At 39.6% G+C, this 18162-nt stretch overlaps 2 protein-coding genes across 10 annotated transcripts in view; both read right to left on the reverse strand.

The window, feature by feature from the left end:
- Positions 1-306: 306 nt before the first annotated feature.
- Positions 307-5190, reverse strand: atf5a (activating transcription factor 5a). Its single transcript, XM_028595539.1, has 4 exons — positions 4148-5190; positions 2928-3176; positions 1442-2642; positions 307-1350 (listed from the first exon to the last, which is right to left on the reverse strand). Exons 2-4 carry the CDS (start codon positions 3067-3069, stop codon positions 1164-1166), a joined length of 1530 nt encoding a protein of 509 aa, XP_028451340.1. The 5' UTR covers positions 3070-3176; positions 4148-5190; the 3' UTR covers positions 307-1163.
- Positions 5191-11082: 5892 nt separating this feature from the next.
- The window catches only part of phldb1a (pleckstrin homology-like domain, family B, member 1a), a 30786-nt gene continuing 23706 nt past the window's right edge, over positions 11083-18162 (reverse strand). For all 9 annotated transcript variants that reach the window (XM_028596296.1, XM_028596295.1, XM_028596298.1 and 6 more), the window contains 4 exons: positions 17506-17652; positions 16221-16440; positions 12621-12706; positions 11083-12028 (listed from right to left, as the gene is read on the reverse strand). In XM_028596296.1, coding sequence (XP_028452097.1) covers positions 11888-12028; positions 12621-12706; positions 16221-16440; positions 17506-17652 — 594 coding nt within the window. In that variant the 3' untranslated portion in view covers positions 11083-11887. The remainder of the gene's footprint in view (positions 12029-12620; positions 12707-16220; positions 16441-17505; positions 17653-18162) is intronic.

Raw genomic sequence — 18162 nt, forward strand, 5'->3', positions numbered from 1 at the left:
AGTGAAATCTTTACCATGTAAAATGAAGGACAGAAGTCTCCTGCCATGAATCATCCACTGGCATTTGTAGGACAGGAGGACAAATTGCATATCCTGAGCTGCAAAATAGATTGTTTAATTTGCCATATGCAATAGAAGAAAATTTTACAAAGTGTTACAAAAACAACAAAATGTTAGTTTCCACTTTCAAAACAGTATAAATGATAAACTAGTTCTCTTTTGGTCACAGAATCTATGATCTGGATGTTATTCTGGAAACAATGGGTGGTTTGTTACATTAAAGTAATGCAAATGGGGGCGATTGTAAATACAGTAGACAAAATGTTTCTAACAAAGCAGGGGAAAATGTATATTTTTGATATTAAGAAAAAGGAAAAAAAGAAACTACATGCTCAAAACACCCAAATCCGCAGTCAATCAAAGGCTTTGAAAAATTGGAATAAAATGTAACTACAGTTTTGAGACATTTTTGCTAAGGTTGATGACGAAAAGTCTTTTGCTCTTCTGTACATCAGCCGTTCTTTCTGCAGTTGTAAAAGTCAATACATCTTCAAGTGCAATTCTAATATTTTAAAATATTCATAGCAATTGAAATAACATTTGCTGTTCAAGGGAGGCAAGAAATAATTCTAGAAAAATGTATTTGGTGTGAACGATGTGTTCAAAATGAAATGATGCAGTTTCACATGTTGACACCAACAACATATTTGACCATTCAACTATCAAAAAGGGTGGTACAGTAATTGTAAATAAAACTTTAAAATAGAAAAACCACATGTAGTTCTATTGCTGACATCAATTCCAATGTAAGGCTGTTAAAAATATTAGACCTGCATAATGAATAACATTACTTATTCAGAGATAACCGTATTTCAATTAGTAGATCCACGCAGTGTGAGATCTATTAAAAATGATTGTCATTTAAAGCATTGCAATGCCACAGTGCAGGCTCAAGTGATTAGAGTGCGAAAGCAATGGAAGCATTGGATAGTGTTGATTTAAAATGTAAAAAAGAATTCACATTAGCAAAGCATGCATTTACCCCGCCCGCAATGAAAAAAAACTAAAACTAAAAATTCTATTCTGGACAATCTTAAGGACACAAAAAAGCGCCACATTTTCCCTGTTACACCTTCTTAAAAGGTACTTGCAGGAGCTCGGTATTACGCTGTGGTGTCCTGCTTGAGCCTTTGGCTGCGGGCCTTGTAAACTTCAATCAGCAGGTCTTTGACATACTGGATTTCACGTTCTACCGACTCTGCCTTGTCTCGGAGCTCCCGGTTCCTCCCTTCAAGGCCATGCAACTGTTCCTCCAAAGAATCTAGCTCTGCCCTTTTTCGCTGCCGATACCTGCATTAAGCAAAACAAAGATTAATTGCAGTTCTTTACCCGTGAATTCACGTTGACCGTTTTATTTCATCAAGTAGAAGCTAAAACTTACCTGTGTGCGGCAGTTTTGTTCTGATCTCTTTTCTTCTGTTTGCGCTCGCCACCTTCAGCCGGAATGAGGTCCTCTTCGTATTTCATAGCACAGTGCTCCTTCAGCCTGCATGCTTGTCTGTGCCCTGAAGATTCCGAGTTCAGACTCTCCCTAGCCATTAAAAGACACTCTGGGCCCTGATCCTCCAGGAAATTACAGTGTAAATCATGTTGCCCTATCTGATTGTTGGAATGATGTTGACTCTCTGATTTCAGCTGTTCGTTGATGTTGCCTAAGAAGCTATGATAGGCCTCAGGCTGTGGTGTTGCTGGAAGATAAAAACCTTCACTGCTCTCTGTTTTCCAAGAAACGGTGGCTTTTGTCACCTCCACACTACTTTTGATACTATTCAGCACTTGGTTGTTACTAGTGCCTCCGCTGACCTCCCTCATGCTATACATCAGCAGATCCTCTTTCTTGTGCGGGACATCAAGAGATGCGCCGAAGCCAAATCCACCACCAACAACCTTTGCACCACCTATGACATTTTGACTGAAACAGCAATTTTTCTCGTCTTTTGGTAAAACGGCACATCTTCTGACCTCGACTGCACTACCCAGAGAGTAGCTTTTCTCTACCAGCTGCTCGTCCTCTACGCAGTCATAGTTACCTGTAAGGGTCACCGCTGAGTTACCTAAGTTACTTCCTTTGGAACTCAACAAACTGTTGTCATAGCCTTCACTGAACCTCACACCATCAGGAAGTCTTTTCCTAACGCACCCAGTGGGGCGACTGCAGCTGTACGGGGCGTGTCTTGGAATTTTGGATCGCCCAATGGGACCGCCACAAATACTCAGCAGGTCCAGTTCTCCGGTTGCCAGGGTAACAAGGAGTGGACTGGATTCTGACTGGTTGGATGTAGAGTATGATGCGTATGGCAGCTGACTAAATGGCTGAGGACCCGCCGGCAGTGGACCCCTGTCGCATTTTCCCAGCCTGGGCCCTTTCTCTGGCAGTGGTTCAGACAGAAAGTAATCCTCTAGTTGGGCAAGTTCCTCTTGCAGCAGAGAGGTCATGACCTCCAAGTCAGAGGGCACCTGGATATCATTCTGAAGGGGTGAAGGGGGAAGGGAGGCATTGGTGGAGGAGGGAGGGGAAGGAGGGTTCGGGAGGTACGAGGAGAAATCCACTTCTTCCGTCATCCAGTCAGTGAGACCATCACCTATCGAGGAGAGGGAAAAAATTGTTAAACGCTAAATAACAACGTTCATGCAAACACTATAAACATATCAATCACCCAGCATTGCACGTAGCAGTTTTCCAAAGGCATAATCTGATCGACAATAGTAAATGCGACACAAGATTTTTTCAGAATATAGTTGCAGCATAGCAACGTATTAGGCGTAGCTAGTTTTTTACTTACTGTTCAAGAAGGACGAATGTGCTGCAGTGCCGAGCCCACCTGAAATGGGGAAAAATATAAAAAAGCGTACTCGCTGCAACTCACCAATTAAATGCTGACTCTCCTCTGACACCTCCCCCCTGCACCCCTGTGATTGGCTGTGGTTAGCCTGTGGGTGAGAGAGAGCGAGGGGGTCTGCCAGGCAGACATGAAGAGTCTTCCAAACAGGAGCTGATGTTGCCATCATATTGTCTGTTGGTGCTTTGATTCAGTCCAAGTCCAAGCATATGCTGAGAGCAAGCAGGGTCTGATAGATGGGCCACAGAGAGCAGGGATGGGTGAGCATAATGAAACCTGGAGGGTAAACAGAAACATGGATCAGAAACATGCTGCTAAAAAGATGCAACTTATTCACTCGACCAGGAATCAGGAATGTCACTCTTGCTGCCCTCAGCAAGTTTCTCAACATGACTGAGTCTGTTGACGGATGGGTTACAATGAAGAAATCACCTGCAGTCAACATGTAAGAATCACGGGGTCTTGAGCAATGAGAAAATTAACTCTCCAAAACAAGGGGCATTTATATAAAATATCAACTATTTAAAATCGAATCAAATATAAGTTATTTCAAAAACCAAACCTCAGAATTGACACAGTAAGTGAGACACAAGTGGTAGCTGGGTCCTTTGAGCCTTGAACTCCCTCAAAAGGAAAATGCACTTGAAGACCTCAAAACACGTGGGACCTAGTGACGTTGTTAACAGCCCAACTGTTGTCAAGAAGAACGAGAGTAACTCTCTAAGTGAGAGACACCCTGATCGTTAAATCGGATTTACGCAGATCAGCTGCTTCTAATCGCATGTTCCTTTGAATTAATCACCTCTGTTTGACCACTTAAGCAGTTTAGTTGATAATAAATGTTGTATTTAAATTGAGACCTGGCAAGGCAGGCAACTGAAAGGGAGAGAAATGTGTTATCTCCACTGTACAGAACAGGCTGGAGCATATGCATATACATTTACCATAAATATCATACCATCACATAACACAGCTATCTGATATAGCCTATTAACCCTGCACAATGTTATCAAAGCAATCCAAAACAGACCCAGAATGAACACCTTAAATGAAGATTAAATATTTAGGCAAATAATTGAGGATTTCAAAATAGAAGAAATTGTATTATAAAGCAGAGAAACCAGCCAAAGAACCAACCGCTCCGCAACTGTAATCACTTGTGACACACCTAGATACAACAAATACAATACAAAACAAAAACAAACTTGACACAGCTGTATGGATAGCGAGTAGAGAGTTTGACTTACTCCATTCTTGCAGAAACAAGGTAGCACTTTGGGGTGCGTTGCTAAAGCAAAGCACGATTTATTTTCGGGTCCAACAACTTCACGAGTTTAAAGAGCCATATTGGAGCTCGGAATATCCGGGGCAGCGCAAAAAGTACGAGTTGTTGCTTTGTGGTCGACCTGTAAACTGAGGAGCTGCTTAATTGTGAGAAAGCATCAGTTCATTCACACCTAGCAACCAACTGCGTCACCAGGACAAACCGTGCTGCCGAGCGTAGATCCCTCCGCCCCCACCCGCCGCGTCTCATCGAAGGACGTCCCACAAACTCTCCGCCGGGCTCCGTTATCAAAGTAGCCTAGCTACATTTACTCGTTCCTTAATGCTGGTTTCAAAAGTACCACCACCCCTAAGTATATAATGATTAGTTTCTTACATTACTGTTGTAATACAGCCACAACATGAGGATTGCTTTCAAAATAATATTAAAAAACGGTAGCCTAATTAAAAAGGAAACATAACCGAAAAAAAGTTAATAGAAAGGCAACCAATGTAAGCTAGCAAAAATAAATGAAAACAGTGTAGGATATAGTCGACAGTCCGCTGACAGCTAATGAAATATATTTAAAAGCTCAATGTTTGTTTAGTCAGAGAAGAAACACTAATTCAGGGTCAGTTATTCAATGAAACTGTTGACATTTCGAAGCGGAAAGCAAATAAGTGGTTCTCGCTTGTTGTTATAGAGATATCATCTCCGTAGTAATGCGAAAAGTAATCGCGTGTAACGCGTTACCATAGAGCGCGTTACACCTTGTCATTGTTTTTTTTCCTCCATAACCCGTGTTGCTGTAGAGGCAGTAGCCTACCAGGGAAATAGTAAGGGCACTACGTCCGTTTCTGAGCTCGACGGCGTAACAGATTTACGTGAACACCGCTCTCAAATACGCACGAATACATTTCCGAGTCTGTACTTTACTATGTGCCATGGTATTGTTTTGAAAGGGGTCTAGTTGATTCACAACGCACTTTGTTGTTCAGTTAGAAGTCTGTTGCATCTCCATTGCATCAGTGGTCCATTCTCAGAGCGATTGGCTGCGTGTACTCAGACTGCCGCTCTGTCATTGGTTCGATTCGGCTACATGTGAAATGTGATTGGTCTGTGGTAGGCAAGGCAAAGCATCACTTTTGTTTTGTTTTTTTCTGCAGTGCAGACTGTGCACATGTTTCAGGTAAACAAACCGGGCGTGGATATTCATACTGCAGTTTTTGAAGCTGAGAAAAGCTATTTGTGTTACAGTATTACCAAACAGCTTGTGGTAATCAAGTCAGTCTGACTGATTATACTGTTGAGAAAACTAAATAAAGCATGTCATTTAATAGTGGACTTAAAAGATACAATAGGAATCCATGTTGTCATAGGCATGCAGTCTTTTTGTGTTATTATTTTGCAATTGCTCTATTGCAAATATGTCAAATATGTTTTTTTTTTTTTTTTTAATCAAATCAATAGCTGTCAGCTCATATGGGAATCAAATGGGACATTGTTCGATGAAATGACACTGAGTTAGTGAATGATGGAAGATACATTATTCACCCTTTGTTGTTGACGGTTATTTTGAGAGTCCTTATTTCCATGGCTAATTTAGTGAGACACAGCTGACAGAACCAAATTGATTTACTGGTAATTACTGTCAATTACAATTACGTATGTGAGGAATATCGTTTTGTTTTTCTCCTTTCAGCAAATCCCGAAGCTGAGTGAATGTGCTTTTCTCCTGTCTCCTGTTGCCATAGTAATAGCGGACACTGCCCCCTATTTTAGACTTGTTTTCTGGTTGCTGTTGCCATGGGATTTGCATCTCTCTCTCTCTCTCTCTCTCTCTCTCTCTCTCTCTCTCTCTCTCTCTCTCTCTCTCCTCTCCATACCTGCTGTTTTCCTTCCACCTCACCTCTGTTTTGGCCCCCCTGCTTTTTCAACTATTCCTCCATCTCATTTGCTGAGTTGCATCTCATTATCATTTTGTCAAAACCAATATGCTTATTTCCACTTCTGCTGAATTTGCATATTGACTAAACACTAATAGATTTTGTCCACTGAGCAGCATGTCTGTGTATTAAGTGAATTTCGGGAAACATCTAAGCTGAATTGATTGCACATAATCACATTCTCCAGAACGGCTACAGCGGTGTGGTTTTCACACAAAGGGAAATGTGTCCTTTGAACAGAGTTAATCTACAGAAACTCTGTCGATTATTTTGAATTTGAGTAACATGCTCTGAGTCGGACTCTGATATACACAAGTCCATCTGTTTTAATCTGAGTCATTTAAAGGGACAGCCCTGTTACGGAGGAGCTATTCAGCAAAATGCCCACTGTGTGGTAGCTATCATATGAGTGGAGCTTTGAGAGATTTGTAGAAGGGCAACCTGATGCAATCTAGATAAATGTGGTTGTAATGGAGACCAGATTGAGATAGTACTGTAGTATCTGGTGAAGATGGAGAGTCTCACAGGAAATCGCTGACTGCTCTCTCTGTCTGTATTAATTGGTCCACTGAGGGCCTCCTGCATCATGGGAGAGAAATCCAAGGTGCTTCTCAAGACAGCGCTGCTGCATTTACCTGTCGTCTTCACTATTAAGTTCAATATCTTTTGTCATTATTTAGGAAAAGATGTAAAATGTGTAAAAAAAAAAAACATATGCAGCAAAATACATTTAATTCTCCTTTTTGCTTTTGATAATCCAATAGGCTCAGTGTCTCAGAGCAAAATCTGGATTATTACAATTTCACAGGTTGTTGACCTGATCAGATATATTTGAGATATATGTATTATCATTTTCTACAGCGAGACGAGGCTGTCCATCAATTGATGCCCAAATACATTGTCTGAATATTGTGTATAAGGCGAGAAGTCAAGAAAAAAGTTGATGCTGCATGCCAAATGCACGTATGGCATGTTAGTAAGAGTTACACCATCATTTCATCATCATCTCTCAGAATTTATTGTCCTCAACTTTTGCCCCTCTTTGAACATACGATGAAAACATGGAATTCACTTATGACTTGTGAATGGAAGCCTCTCAGGGGGGATTTGTGGAAGTTTTTGTGTGTGTTCAGCCTACAAATCACTCCCATTTGTTTGGCACGAAAACAATTAATCAAGTCTCAAATAAGTGACAAGCGTGGTATAATTTTCATTTACAAATGGTATCTAGGCTAACTTAATTTGCATTTAGCGTTTGACAGGTGTGAACCAATCAGTCACGCGGTTTATGTTTATTTACTACTCTATTTCTCATGGACTTTGTGGTAAATAAGAGGTGTTTGATGTAAAGGACTACAGCATCTGTTTTGTCCTCCTTTGGAATGTCACAGCTTTTAGGAGAACACTCCTAACTATCTCAAACTCCTGAAGGCATCTTGAAGGCACACAAAGCTCAGCCTATACTGACCTGGCATGGAAAAAAATGAAACCCCATATTGTAAAAGTTTAAATTTTCAGTATCAGTTGGTTGATAGATTGGCACATATTGCGGATGTAAAAGTGTTATTTAAAAGGTCTGGGAGGAAAAACTCAACAAAAACAGAACAACAACAGAATAACCAAGATTGTGAAAAATGAATCAAGGGTCGCAGATTTTAACTCAAACTTACTGTTCGTGCATCACTTGTGTTCTTCAAAATTTTAGCTCTTTAAGGAAACAAGTCCCAAATGGTTCCTCAGTGTCATTCGCAGCACTCAGGCTGTGTCATTCCGCCCTGAAGAGCCAGTTACCCCAGAGGCTCAGCGTCTATCGCCTTAAAGCTTTACAAAGACAATATTCATTTGAACCATAATATGCTTCCTGCTCATGTTATGGTTGGGTACCGTTTGGATTTTTACGATTCCGATGCTGAACCGGTATTTTTAAAACGATTCTGATTCCTAAACCGATTCTTAAAAAAACTGAAAAATGACATTTTGGTGAGCCCAGAGGGAAAATATGGCATTTTAAAAGTAGCCTACATTTACGATAGCTAGCTAACAGTAGACTACAGAGAAAGTGTGATATTTTTACGTCCGTTTTGGAGTGACAGAGGGAAAATATTTCAGTCGACACATTAAGTGGAACCGAAATGAGGAACCAAAATTTGCGTTCTAATCTGGTTCGATTCCTACCGGTTGCGTAGTTCCATAGTGGAACTGGGTTTTGGTACCCAACCCTACTCATAACGCAGTTTATGCCGTTCGTTTCCTCAGAGTTTCACTTAAAGCGTAGCAGTTGGTTTTTCCGCTCACCGCCGTCTTGCCAGTCAAAAAGTGTCGATCTCCGAATGCAACGTTAACAGGGAGGAGAGTAAAGATGGAAAGCTCCTAAAGCTTAGTTCCATATAAATGCACGGATAATTTGTTGTTTTGTTGTTTTTGAAAAACAATATTGACCTTGTAGTTGAAAAAGGAGCCTCATATAAGAATGACATTTCCTCCTATGGAGTCCGTTCATTCACATTCGGAGATCGACACTTTTTGAGTGGCAAGATGGCGGCAAGTGGAAAAAAGCGAGTTGTTCAAAACCTTTCCTTTTAGTAAACTCTGGGTACACAAACAATGTTCTCAATGTTCGAGTTCATGTGTAGAGCCCCTGGTGATACTTCGAGTAAAGTTTCATGTTGTGTTGAGCCTTCTTAGTGTTATAAAATAGTGATTTTGATGATATCATAGTAGTGCCCCTGTCACTCCCATTTAAAAGGCCATTTGACTGAAAAACAAAAATACGGTAAATCTTAAAAGTGGCGTTTCCGTCCTAATTATGCTTTTAAACAAAAGTTTGACTCGGATACATTCACAAAAAGACTCTAGGTTGCATTTCGGTGAGAGTTACGCTTTAACTGTTTTTAGATTGACACTGAACTTTAAATATGTTTAAGTCGGGCAGATTAAAACTGGCTTTACTGTACAAAAACATGTTTTATTCCTCATATTTCATCTGTTCATTTTCACATTACATTTTATGTGGGTGATATTAATTAAAGCTATAGTGCGTAGTTTCTGTCGCCCCATGAGGAATTCAAAGTAATGACAACGATTCTGTCGGTGGATCCACATGACACAAGCCTTCCGTGATCGCGCTTGCTGACAAGTTTCACACTGCAATATTGGAAAGTACTTGACTTTTATGGCTGCTAGGGAATGGAATAAAAAGTAATACTATGGGGTGCAGTTGTGATATTCACAATGTTTTTGTTGGCCTCATTAGGTCAGTGCTGGTGCTTCTGCTTATTCTCCCCTCTGGATATTTTTCAGATATCATTGTGCTTGCCATGGAATCCAAAAAACATGTTTCTATTTATTGTAATTTTAATGATTTGTACATTGCCTACCCTATTTGGAATTCACGACTGTCATTTTACATTGCCTGCAAAGAGAGTGAAGATTTGTTCAAAGCGGTACACATTAAGACTGGAACTTTCACTGGTGTATCAGATGCATTTAGTGAAAGCTTCTTTCATCTGCTGTGTGTGGGGGGCATGTTCGGGGTTGGGCAGGAGATTTTTCTCTTTAATCTCCTAAATTACTCTGAACTCACATGTGGATGTGAAAACTTATAAATTATAAACGTCTGCACTGAAATGTTGTGAAGGATGTGGAAGTCTCTGACAGGTTATGCTATTAACTCACCCTCTTAGCTGAGAGATATCTCCATTTCATCAGACTTTTTGAGCTCGTTTTCAGGTTAAGGTTAATATCTCCAATTAATATTGACAAAATCATGTGAGATCCGTACTAATTCCCAGCCCGACCTATATCTTACTTGTGCTCTAAAGGCCTGGGGGAATGGCCAGTCTGCATGTGTGAAAGTCAGGAGAAATCACCCATGGTTCATTAATATTTCACCAACAATAAGGCTGGGTGTCACTCCTGCTCATCACCACGGTAATGAGCTCACACTGCCCTCTTAAAGATCTCTTTATTATTCAGCCGGGTGCGCCAGAGACTCAAAGATACTGAAGGGCACGATGTGTGAAAATCTCTCTCAAGGTTAGAGAAACGCAAATAGTGTGAACGTTGTCAGTGAAGCTGCAGACAGATTTAGTCCTCTCTAGTGTCTGAGTTCAAAGTAGGAACCTTTCCCTGTACTGAACTGTTCATTTTAATAAAAATCCCTAAACATAACATGTTTTTCACTACAAACTGGGGAATTAAAACTAAACTTTTCAAGTGCTGAATCTAATTGGTACCTGTCAGGGGCAAGGTGTGTTTCCCTGATTACCTGCATGTCTGTTTAATATTCCAGTAATTTCCTGCAATAATTATTAATCACACCGCCAAAGTCATATATTATCATCTATCTGCACATGCACCTCTATATATTTTCATACAAAAACTTGTTTTGGGGGGACTTTTTTCCATGAGATTTTTTGTCAGTTTTTTTTTACATGATTTCAAATTTCTCGATGTTGAATCATGCATGTTAAGTTGCATGTAATTTCACTTAATGTTTTTTTTATTTTCAAGTGGCCTACCTATTGTAGGGCGAGCCATATCGTTAATTACACTGTGCCAGAAATACATATATGAGGCATATGTTTTCAACGTCCCGAGCAACTTCTGAAGATAATCAGAGTTAACGAGCCAATTAAGTAATTCAACCACCTGACTGTTCTTATGTAAATAGAGAAGCTGCAGTGTCTTAAACACCTATTGTGTGCTCTCATTTAAATGTGAATGCTAGCAGCTCATTAGGGCCTATGAGATTATTCACAAAGAGCTGGTAATTAACGACTTGTTTGCGAGAAACACTAATTTAGGAAGCAAGAAGTGGTTTGTAACTGCATGTCCTCAGTTTAACCAATTTGTTAGCAACAAATTTGTTTATCAGACAAACAAACCAACAGATGCATCATATATTTTTATTCATTACATGTACATGGTACAAGGTACAATATTATTATAGTACTATAATTTATGACTTTTGTTAAAATGCTAATAGAAAGTTTTCTTTGACATATTTATGTAAAATACAGACAGATTAATGCTGTGTTTTATGCCTGAATAAAACATTATATAGGTATTAACATTTGTATTTTAAAAAATCTGACAAAACATTACATGTAGAAGTATTTGGCACCAAGTAATGTTTAATAGAATAAGTAACATATGACTCTTTTTAAAAATATTTTTTAGAATATTTGCTCGTAAAATGTGTTCACGTTTTAGTTTTGAAGAATCAAGAGATTATTTTTTCATCTGAGAAAAGTTTAACTCAAGAGGAAAAAGTACAAATGTATCAAAAAGAGGAAGAAAAAAAAAGAGGCATTGTTAGAGTGATAACACTGCATGCATAGATCGGCTTCAGAGGTGGAAACAGTTTGAGCTTATATGAAGTAAGACGTGTTCCTCCTGAAACCTCAAAAAATGATGTCATTAATAATACATTTTGGTAACAGAATGGGATTAATCTAATGGAGAGCTCCCTTCATAGAGCCATTGACAGGTCGCTCAAACTATTTCCCTTCTCTTAGTGGCTGAAAGATAAATACAACTCAGAAATTCTTTCAAATCCACCTCTGTCATTACTAAGCCCTCATTTGCTCGTAGGCATCAGGCTTTTTTATGAGAGCCCCAGATGATTCATCTCTTCAAATGTCCATCCGTTACACACCGTCAGGCCATGTGTCCTGTATCTCAGCTCCGGCAGGCAGCAGCTCAGGTTGGCTTGCAGGTGTCTGGGTCGCTCGCTCAGCCCCTGTCATCCTCCCAATCTGTCACCCAGTGGTCCCTCAGCTCATGAACTGTGTGTAGCCCTCAGCGCCCGTTACTATGACATCCATCCAGATCCTCATGGCCTCCGGGGACGGGGCCACCATGTAGTAGAGGCGGTCGTGGGTTTTCACACAGAAGGTCAAAGATGGGTTGGGGCTCTGGAGGATCACAGGGAGAGGGGGAGACTGTTTAGACTGCAAACTGCACCTGTTGCATCTTTTTCCCTCAGAGACATTTAACAGAATATATTACAGCATTCTACTAACAGTTAAAATGTGTTATATATAATCTGTTTCAACCTTTTCATTGCCTGTATCATGCATCATACATCATGCACCCCAAATTAATTAAAATCAACTTAATCTAGTCTAATATGGATCTTTCCATCTAAAAATAGCTCCCAATTAAAAACCTTCCCATTTTTATGTAACACAGACACCCAATTTGGCAGCAGGACATTTAAATTATGTGTCAAGTGTTTTATTGCTGCTCACAAACAGCCAAACTTCTGGCAATACTTTCACAGTGTGTATATTTCTTATTTTAATACAAACCCAAATGATGTTAAAATGAAGTTTATTATGGGGAAATATTTGAGAATCAGTAGCATTTTCGAATTAAACCCATCATATTTTATTCCACTATGTTTACTGATAAATATAATAATGATAAACATCCATAGAAAACATTATAAAATCGCAGATGAAGTTCTGAACTGTAAGCGATGGAAAAAAAATGAATGTCCGTTACCTTGGTGGCACTGCGTAGGTGATCATAATAAACCTCCTCAATCGCCTGAAAGTAAATGAGCCCTTTCAGCTTGGTCTCATGCTTGTCTGAGAGGATAAAAAAAAGAAAGGAAAAAAAACATTTTAAGATACATTACATTGCATTACGCCTTGTACTGATGCAAGACCTCTGCCAGCCCAAGCCGTAGACACTAGATGGTTCAGTCAGCCAGTGAGGATACATTTTCTTTTTTAAAGAAATATTTCGTACACACCTGTAAAATTGGTAGATGGTCACAAATAATAATTAATTTTCCTATATTATATAAAAAAAATTCTATCTCAAAACATGGACTTTTTCAATGTTATTTCAGCCATTTAAAAAAATAAAAAAAATAAATTGCATTTACTTACGCCATTAAAATATTAGAATATATATTAATATTTAGAAGTAAATGTTTCAGAAAAAGAAATAAATAATAGCAAATAACAATTAATCAATAACAAAAAAGAAAGTAAAAGATAAGAAAATGTGTGATTCGCCATCATCCTTTTTTAATTTCCTGCTTAAGCAAAACAGTTTTACATTTTTTACACATTTCCTTCTGCCTCTATATCAGTGATGACTGGAATGACAGCAACTCGCTGGTCGGAGCAATTCAATAGGGAATCACAGGTGTATTTGATTGGATGAGGATTGTTGGTTGCGACTTAATTAGAATACTTTAAAGAGGACATTTATGTCGTATCATGATTATTATTATTTTCTTGTTTTCTTTTCTTGTTAATTCCCACGAAAGATAAAATCCTGCCATAAAAGTAGTTTATGCGTAAAAAAAGGAACACTAACTTCAACCTAGATGGAGAAATCCGACAGAAAAACAGCTGTAAGCAGAAAGGTGTTAACTCTTTTTCCCAGCAACACATACTCCATGAATAGGTATGAGCACAACTGCATCACAGAAAAAGTTAATTAAAAGTGCAAGTCTATTTCAAGCTATGCCTGAAGTCTTTACCATCCTATTAATTTGACTTGTTTTCTTTCTTCGTCGTACTTTCTGGATTGTCTCTGTGTTGTTGTTTTTTTTTTAGCCGTATCCCTGCCGGCGTGGTTCACGACTTGACATCTTTTGTAAATCTTAAAAAGAAATGTCTCTCTTTTGTATATCAGATCAGTTCAACATTTCCCTTCAAGCAGGTCAGACCTTCTGTCCAGTCCTTTGGATTGCTGTTCTCTATTCACAGAATATCTTTGAGCATTGTAAAGTCACTCCATACTAAGGAGTTTGGTAGTTGTGTTTCAGAGAAACCTGCCGATGAAGCTCATCGGACGCAGTGGTTGGACTGATGGGTTTCTCTAGTTTGGGGCTAAGCTCTAGGCATTTAAGTTTGTTCATGTCTAAGATCAATTTTCTTCAAATTAAATTGGTTCAAAGAGTTTTTGGATTCCACTCTTGTTTAAATAAACAGGGTTTCTTTGTATCTCTTCCATGCACACTGGAGCGCCCAGCTAAGAAACAAACATCCAGCAACAATTAAAGGCAATCTTTTGAAATACGTCTGACACTTTCTCTTGTTTTCCCTTTTCTGTAAGTCCAATCTGCTTAGTAATGAGATAAATGTTTTTGAAATCTGAGTTTCGTTTTATTAGTCACGAACAAGCCAGGAGCTAGCCTCCTCCCCAAGAAAAACACATCTAGAGAAAGTATTGCATCTTATTTCATCACCATCATCACCATCATCTTCGTCAGGAGTAAGGGGGTGAAAAGGCTAGGCAAGTGAGTGGAGGGAGAGAGGAGCAAAGGGAACAGGGGCAACAGTAATGAAAGTATACTATGATTCTATTTTGAACTTGATAGTAAAATAATGTCTTAAAAACACGGTCATGAATTATTCCGAAAACTAACTGTTCTCGTTTCAAATTCAGGGGGACAGTCTGATAGACGTGAATTACAACCTAACTTGTAACACACAAGAACGAGGCGGAAAATTCCACTTAGTGCAGCTTTAATTAGTGTTTGGTTCCAGATGAAGAAACGCCAGTTGGGACAGAAGTCAAATTTTATTGAAAAACACAGCAAAAAACAAAAGCTAAGTGTAGTGTACATTTCTCGGAAGAGCCTCTGCACTGCTGTCGGGTAAGCTGAATAAATCAGGTCCTGGCGGGAACTTTTCAACATAAAGTTCATTAATTGGATTGTTATGTGAGAAAATTGGCTTGACCACTTCACACATCTTTCTGTAAATGAGGCCTGAGACTTGAATTGGACAACTCAAGCTGAACTTGACGACAATGTGATCCTTTATAGAGAATCCCAAACAGTGATGCTATTAAGGGAAGTCATGTTGATGCAGCGGCTATTGAGTGGTGTTTAAAAGAGGCCTCAAAGGCAAGGGCGTAGCATTGGGTTCAACAATGGGGGTTAACACTTAATTTTCTGCATTTTGGTGAATTATTCTGCAACAATTTGTGCCTTTTCCACATCGAGTTATGGTGCAAATGTGTGTGTGTGTGTGTGTGTGTGTGTGTGTGTGTGTGTGTGTGTGTGGGGGGGGGGGATTGCACTGGCCAGTTTTGATTATTGGGGGGGGTTGTAACCCCCCTATCCCCCCTGTAAATTACGCCTATGCTCAAAGTCATGAGGGAGGGAGAGAAGTTGTTTACTTAAGTTGCTCATTAAGTGGTTACTTTTGCAGATTTTGAAATGGATTTTGATTTTTTTTGGAGAAAGATGTGGATGTCTATGGAGGGTAGAAAGAATAGATGACCTAAGAAAAACTGAAGAGGGAAACCTATTTTAGATTTTTATATCTGATGCCTTAGTATATCCAGGTTTGAATGAGGAAATAGATTATGAACCCTTTTTATAAACTTTCTTAACTGTATCTATTGATGGGACTGTGTCATTCTGAGTGCTATTATTTGTATGGTCATTATTTCTTTTCATTTATTTATTTATTAAGGATATCAGTAGTTGTCATACTTGATGTCATTGTCATTCTGTATTTGTTGGTTATTTCTGGTGTATTGTCTATTTGGAGTACCAGGTGCAATCAATCTGTTATTACTATATTCACTCTGATGAAGACCCTGTGAGGTCGAAACCGGTCAGCGTTTTTAACCAATATGCCCAACTAAATATAATATAACCTTTCTCCTTGCTCTGCTTAATGCTTTTTTGTCATCTTCAAGAGCTCCTTAATGTTCCTTGAACTTACCTCACGTGAAACCAAGGGACCACTTAGCTTCTTCATTTTACTTATTATTTGCAAATGTTAGCTACTTCATTTTTCCTTACCGTGTACTCAGTACCAGTACAAGTGTGTATTTCTATAGTGACAGGATAAGTTCACTTTAAAAGTTCCCTGTACTAACTCTGAACTATGGAAGACTGGTTTTCCAGTACTCCTTATTATTGGAATGCACTGCAACACAACTTATAATTTATAGACAATCATTCCTGTATGGGATGGGATTTGTGATTGTTTTTTACTATATACAGATTTATCTTCGGGTTTCTCTTGCAAAAGATATCTTGATATCGACTGAACTTTCTGAGTAAAGAAAGCTCAACTAACAAATATACCCTCATATCATGATAAAATGTCATTGTATCCTTACCCACGTAATAACAGAAGTTCCTCTTGATGCGATCAAAAACGAACCAACGTTTCTTCCACGACTTGATTTTGCCGCCCATCTTCACCAGGTGGCCCTTGCACATCTTCTCTGTGAGGATGACGAAGGGGCAGGTGTCTATGCTGTGGCCGGACGACTCCACGTGGGCTCGCAGGTCAAACTCCTCCTTGCGGTTTGGCAGATAGCGCGTCATTGGACGGGCCTGTGGAGAAAATGCTACTTATTGCTTTAATGTTGCTAACCAAGGGGTGTGAGAAGATGAACATATGGGAGTGATTAGCAGAGACTAGAGATTTGTTGGCCACTCGGGGTTTGAGTTTTAAACACAATATTCACTCGTCTTTGAGCTCTTTTCTTTTTTGGTCTCTACTAACTCCTGAGGGAAATATCTGGCTCTTTAGCAGCTGAAACGCTCCACTGTGTTCACCAGCTAGTTGCTAACTGTGTCTGTCTGCCGTTTGGTGCTGAGCAGGTAGTGTGCAGAAGGTTTTTAGAGCTTTATATGAGAAAACAGCTGCCTGCATGTGCGTTGAGAGTGAACCAAAACAATGAGCTAAAACAGTGGCTCCAGGGGTCCTTTAGGGGGTTCCACGATTCAAAAGTAACTGACCGTAAATGACAGAATGTATGACTATTTTGGTCATGGGTTTCATACACTTTCTGTAATAAAATCCTATCAGATGGGGGCCCCTGGGATGAAATCATATCAAATAGGGGTCCATGGTCTAATTTGTCAGTTTAGGTTTTGGAACCTCTGGGCTAAAAGACACTAAAATGCTCTTCTGAGCAGAGGGGACCTACAAAATACCCTGTGGGTTCATAACTACCAGCGACCCCTTTCCCATTACATATAGTCATTTGATGTATATTATAAAAATGTAAAATATTGATTATAGCAGCTTTAAGTTGAACTCAAGCAGAACTAGTTGCATTTGTATTTGATGATTTGAGGATATTTGTTTACTCGGAGTACTTTACCAGACAACTGGTAATTAAATACACTCTTTCAAGATTAAAGCTTTTATTATGTGTACATTATATTCTTTTGTGCATCCCCCCCCCTATCCATTTGTCTCTCTGTTCCTTCTCTCCACCTTCCCTTCCATTCTCTCCCTGTCCTGAACAATCTTTGATCTTCCCATATTCCCAGCCTCTCTTTAGTCTCTCGCCTCTCATCCTCTTCCCCCAAGTCTCCCGTCCCCTCCTTCCACCCCTCCCCTCCTCTCTGTTCTTCCCGCCGCCTGTCTCCTCCCGCTGCTCCACTGACCTGGGAGAAGTGTTTCTCTCTCATCTTCACCTCCTCCTCCACCAGCCTCAGCCTGTGGGCCGTCTCGTCCTGAAGCCTCCTCTCGGCCTCCTCTCGCCTCCTCCGCTCCTCCTCCAACATCTGCCGCCGAGCCTGCACCTCTCTCTCCTGGGAGCGTCGCGGGAGGAGAAAGAGGAACAGATGGAGAGGAGAGAAGAGAAAATAACAGGGGCAAAAGGGAGACAGGGAGAATATGTAAATGGTAGGCAAATATTGCAATACAAAGTGAACTACTGTCAGAGGAGGCACATGAGAAAGCAAGTCCCAATCCAGGGTTTTGTAAAATATATCCCTTAAGTCTGTATATAGAAGGATAAGCTTTGCTGATGTAAAATGATCCTTTGCAGCTTTCAGATACTTGCATACAGGTCTACTTTGTTTCAACATGTAGAAATAATACAAAGGTAAACAAAGCACTTACAACATCATTTCACCACACCTTGAGTTGAGTGATCACGCTGATACACTGTGGTTTTTATCTATTAAACAGGAGAAACATGATACTCCTGCGGTAATTCAAATGTATTGCTCATCAACATTCAGGGACACTGGTATGTTTGGTGATATGATCATATCATGTTATTGTTTTACAAAATCTTCTTTTTTTAATGAAATATA

Source organism: Perca flavescens, chromosome 13 (assembly GCF_004354835.1).
Source record: "Perca flavescens isolate YP-PL-M2 chromosome 13, PFLA_1.0, whole genome shotgun sequence".
Taxonomy (NCBI): domain Eukaryota; kingdom Metazoa; phylum Chordata; class Actinopteri; order Perciformes; family Percidae; genus Perca; species Perca flavescens.

What these genes read in the sequence shown, in the direction of transcription:
- atf5a (XM_028595539.1), bottom strand. Translation starts at nt 3,069, where the DNA reads ATGATGGCAACATCAGCTCCTGTTTGGAAGACTCTTCATGTCTGCCTG. An exon ending in GGAGAGTCAGCATTTAATTG is followed by an intron (nt 2,643 to 2,927) that starts GTGAGTTGCAGC and finishes TCTCCTCGATAG; the next exon opens with GTGATGGTCTCACTGACTGG. An exon ending in AACAAAACTGCCGCACACAG is followed by an intron (nt 1,351 to 1,441) that starts GTAAGTTTTAGC and finishes TGCTTAATGCAG; the next exon opens with GTATCGGCAGCGAAAAAGGG.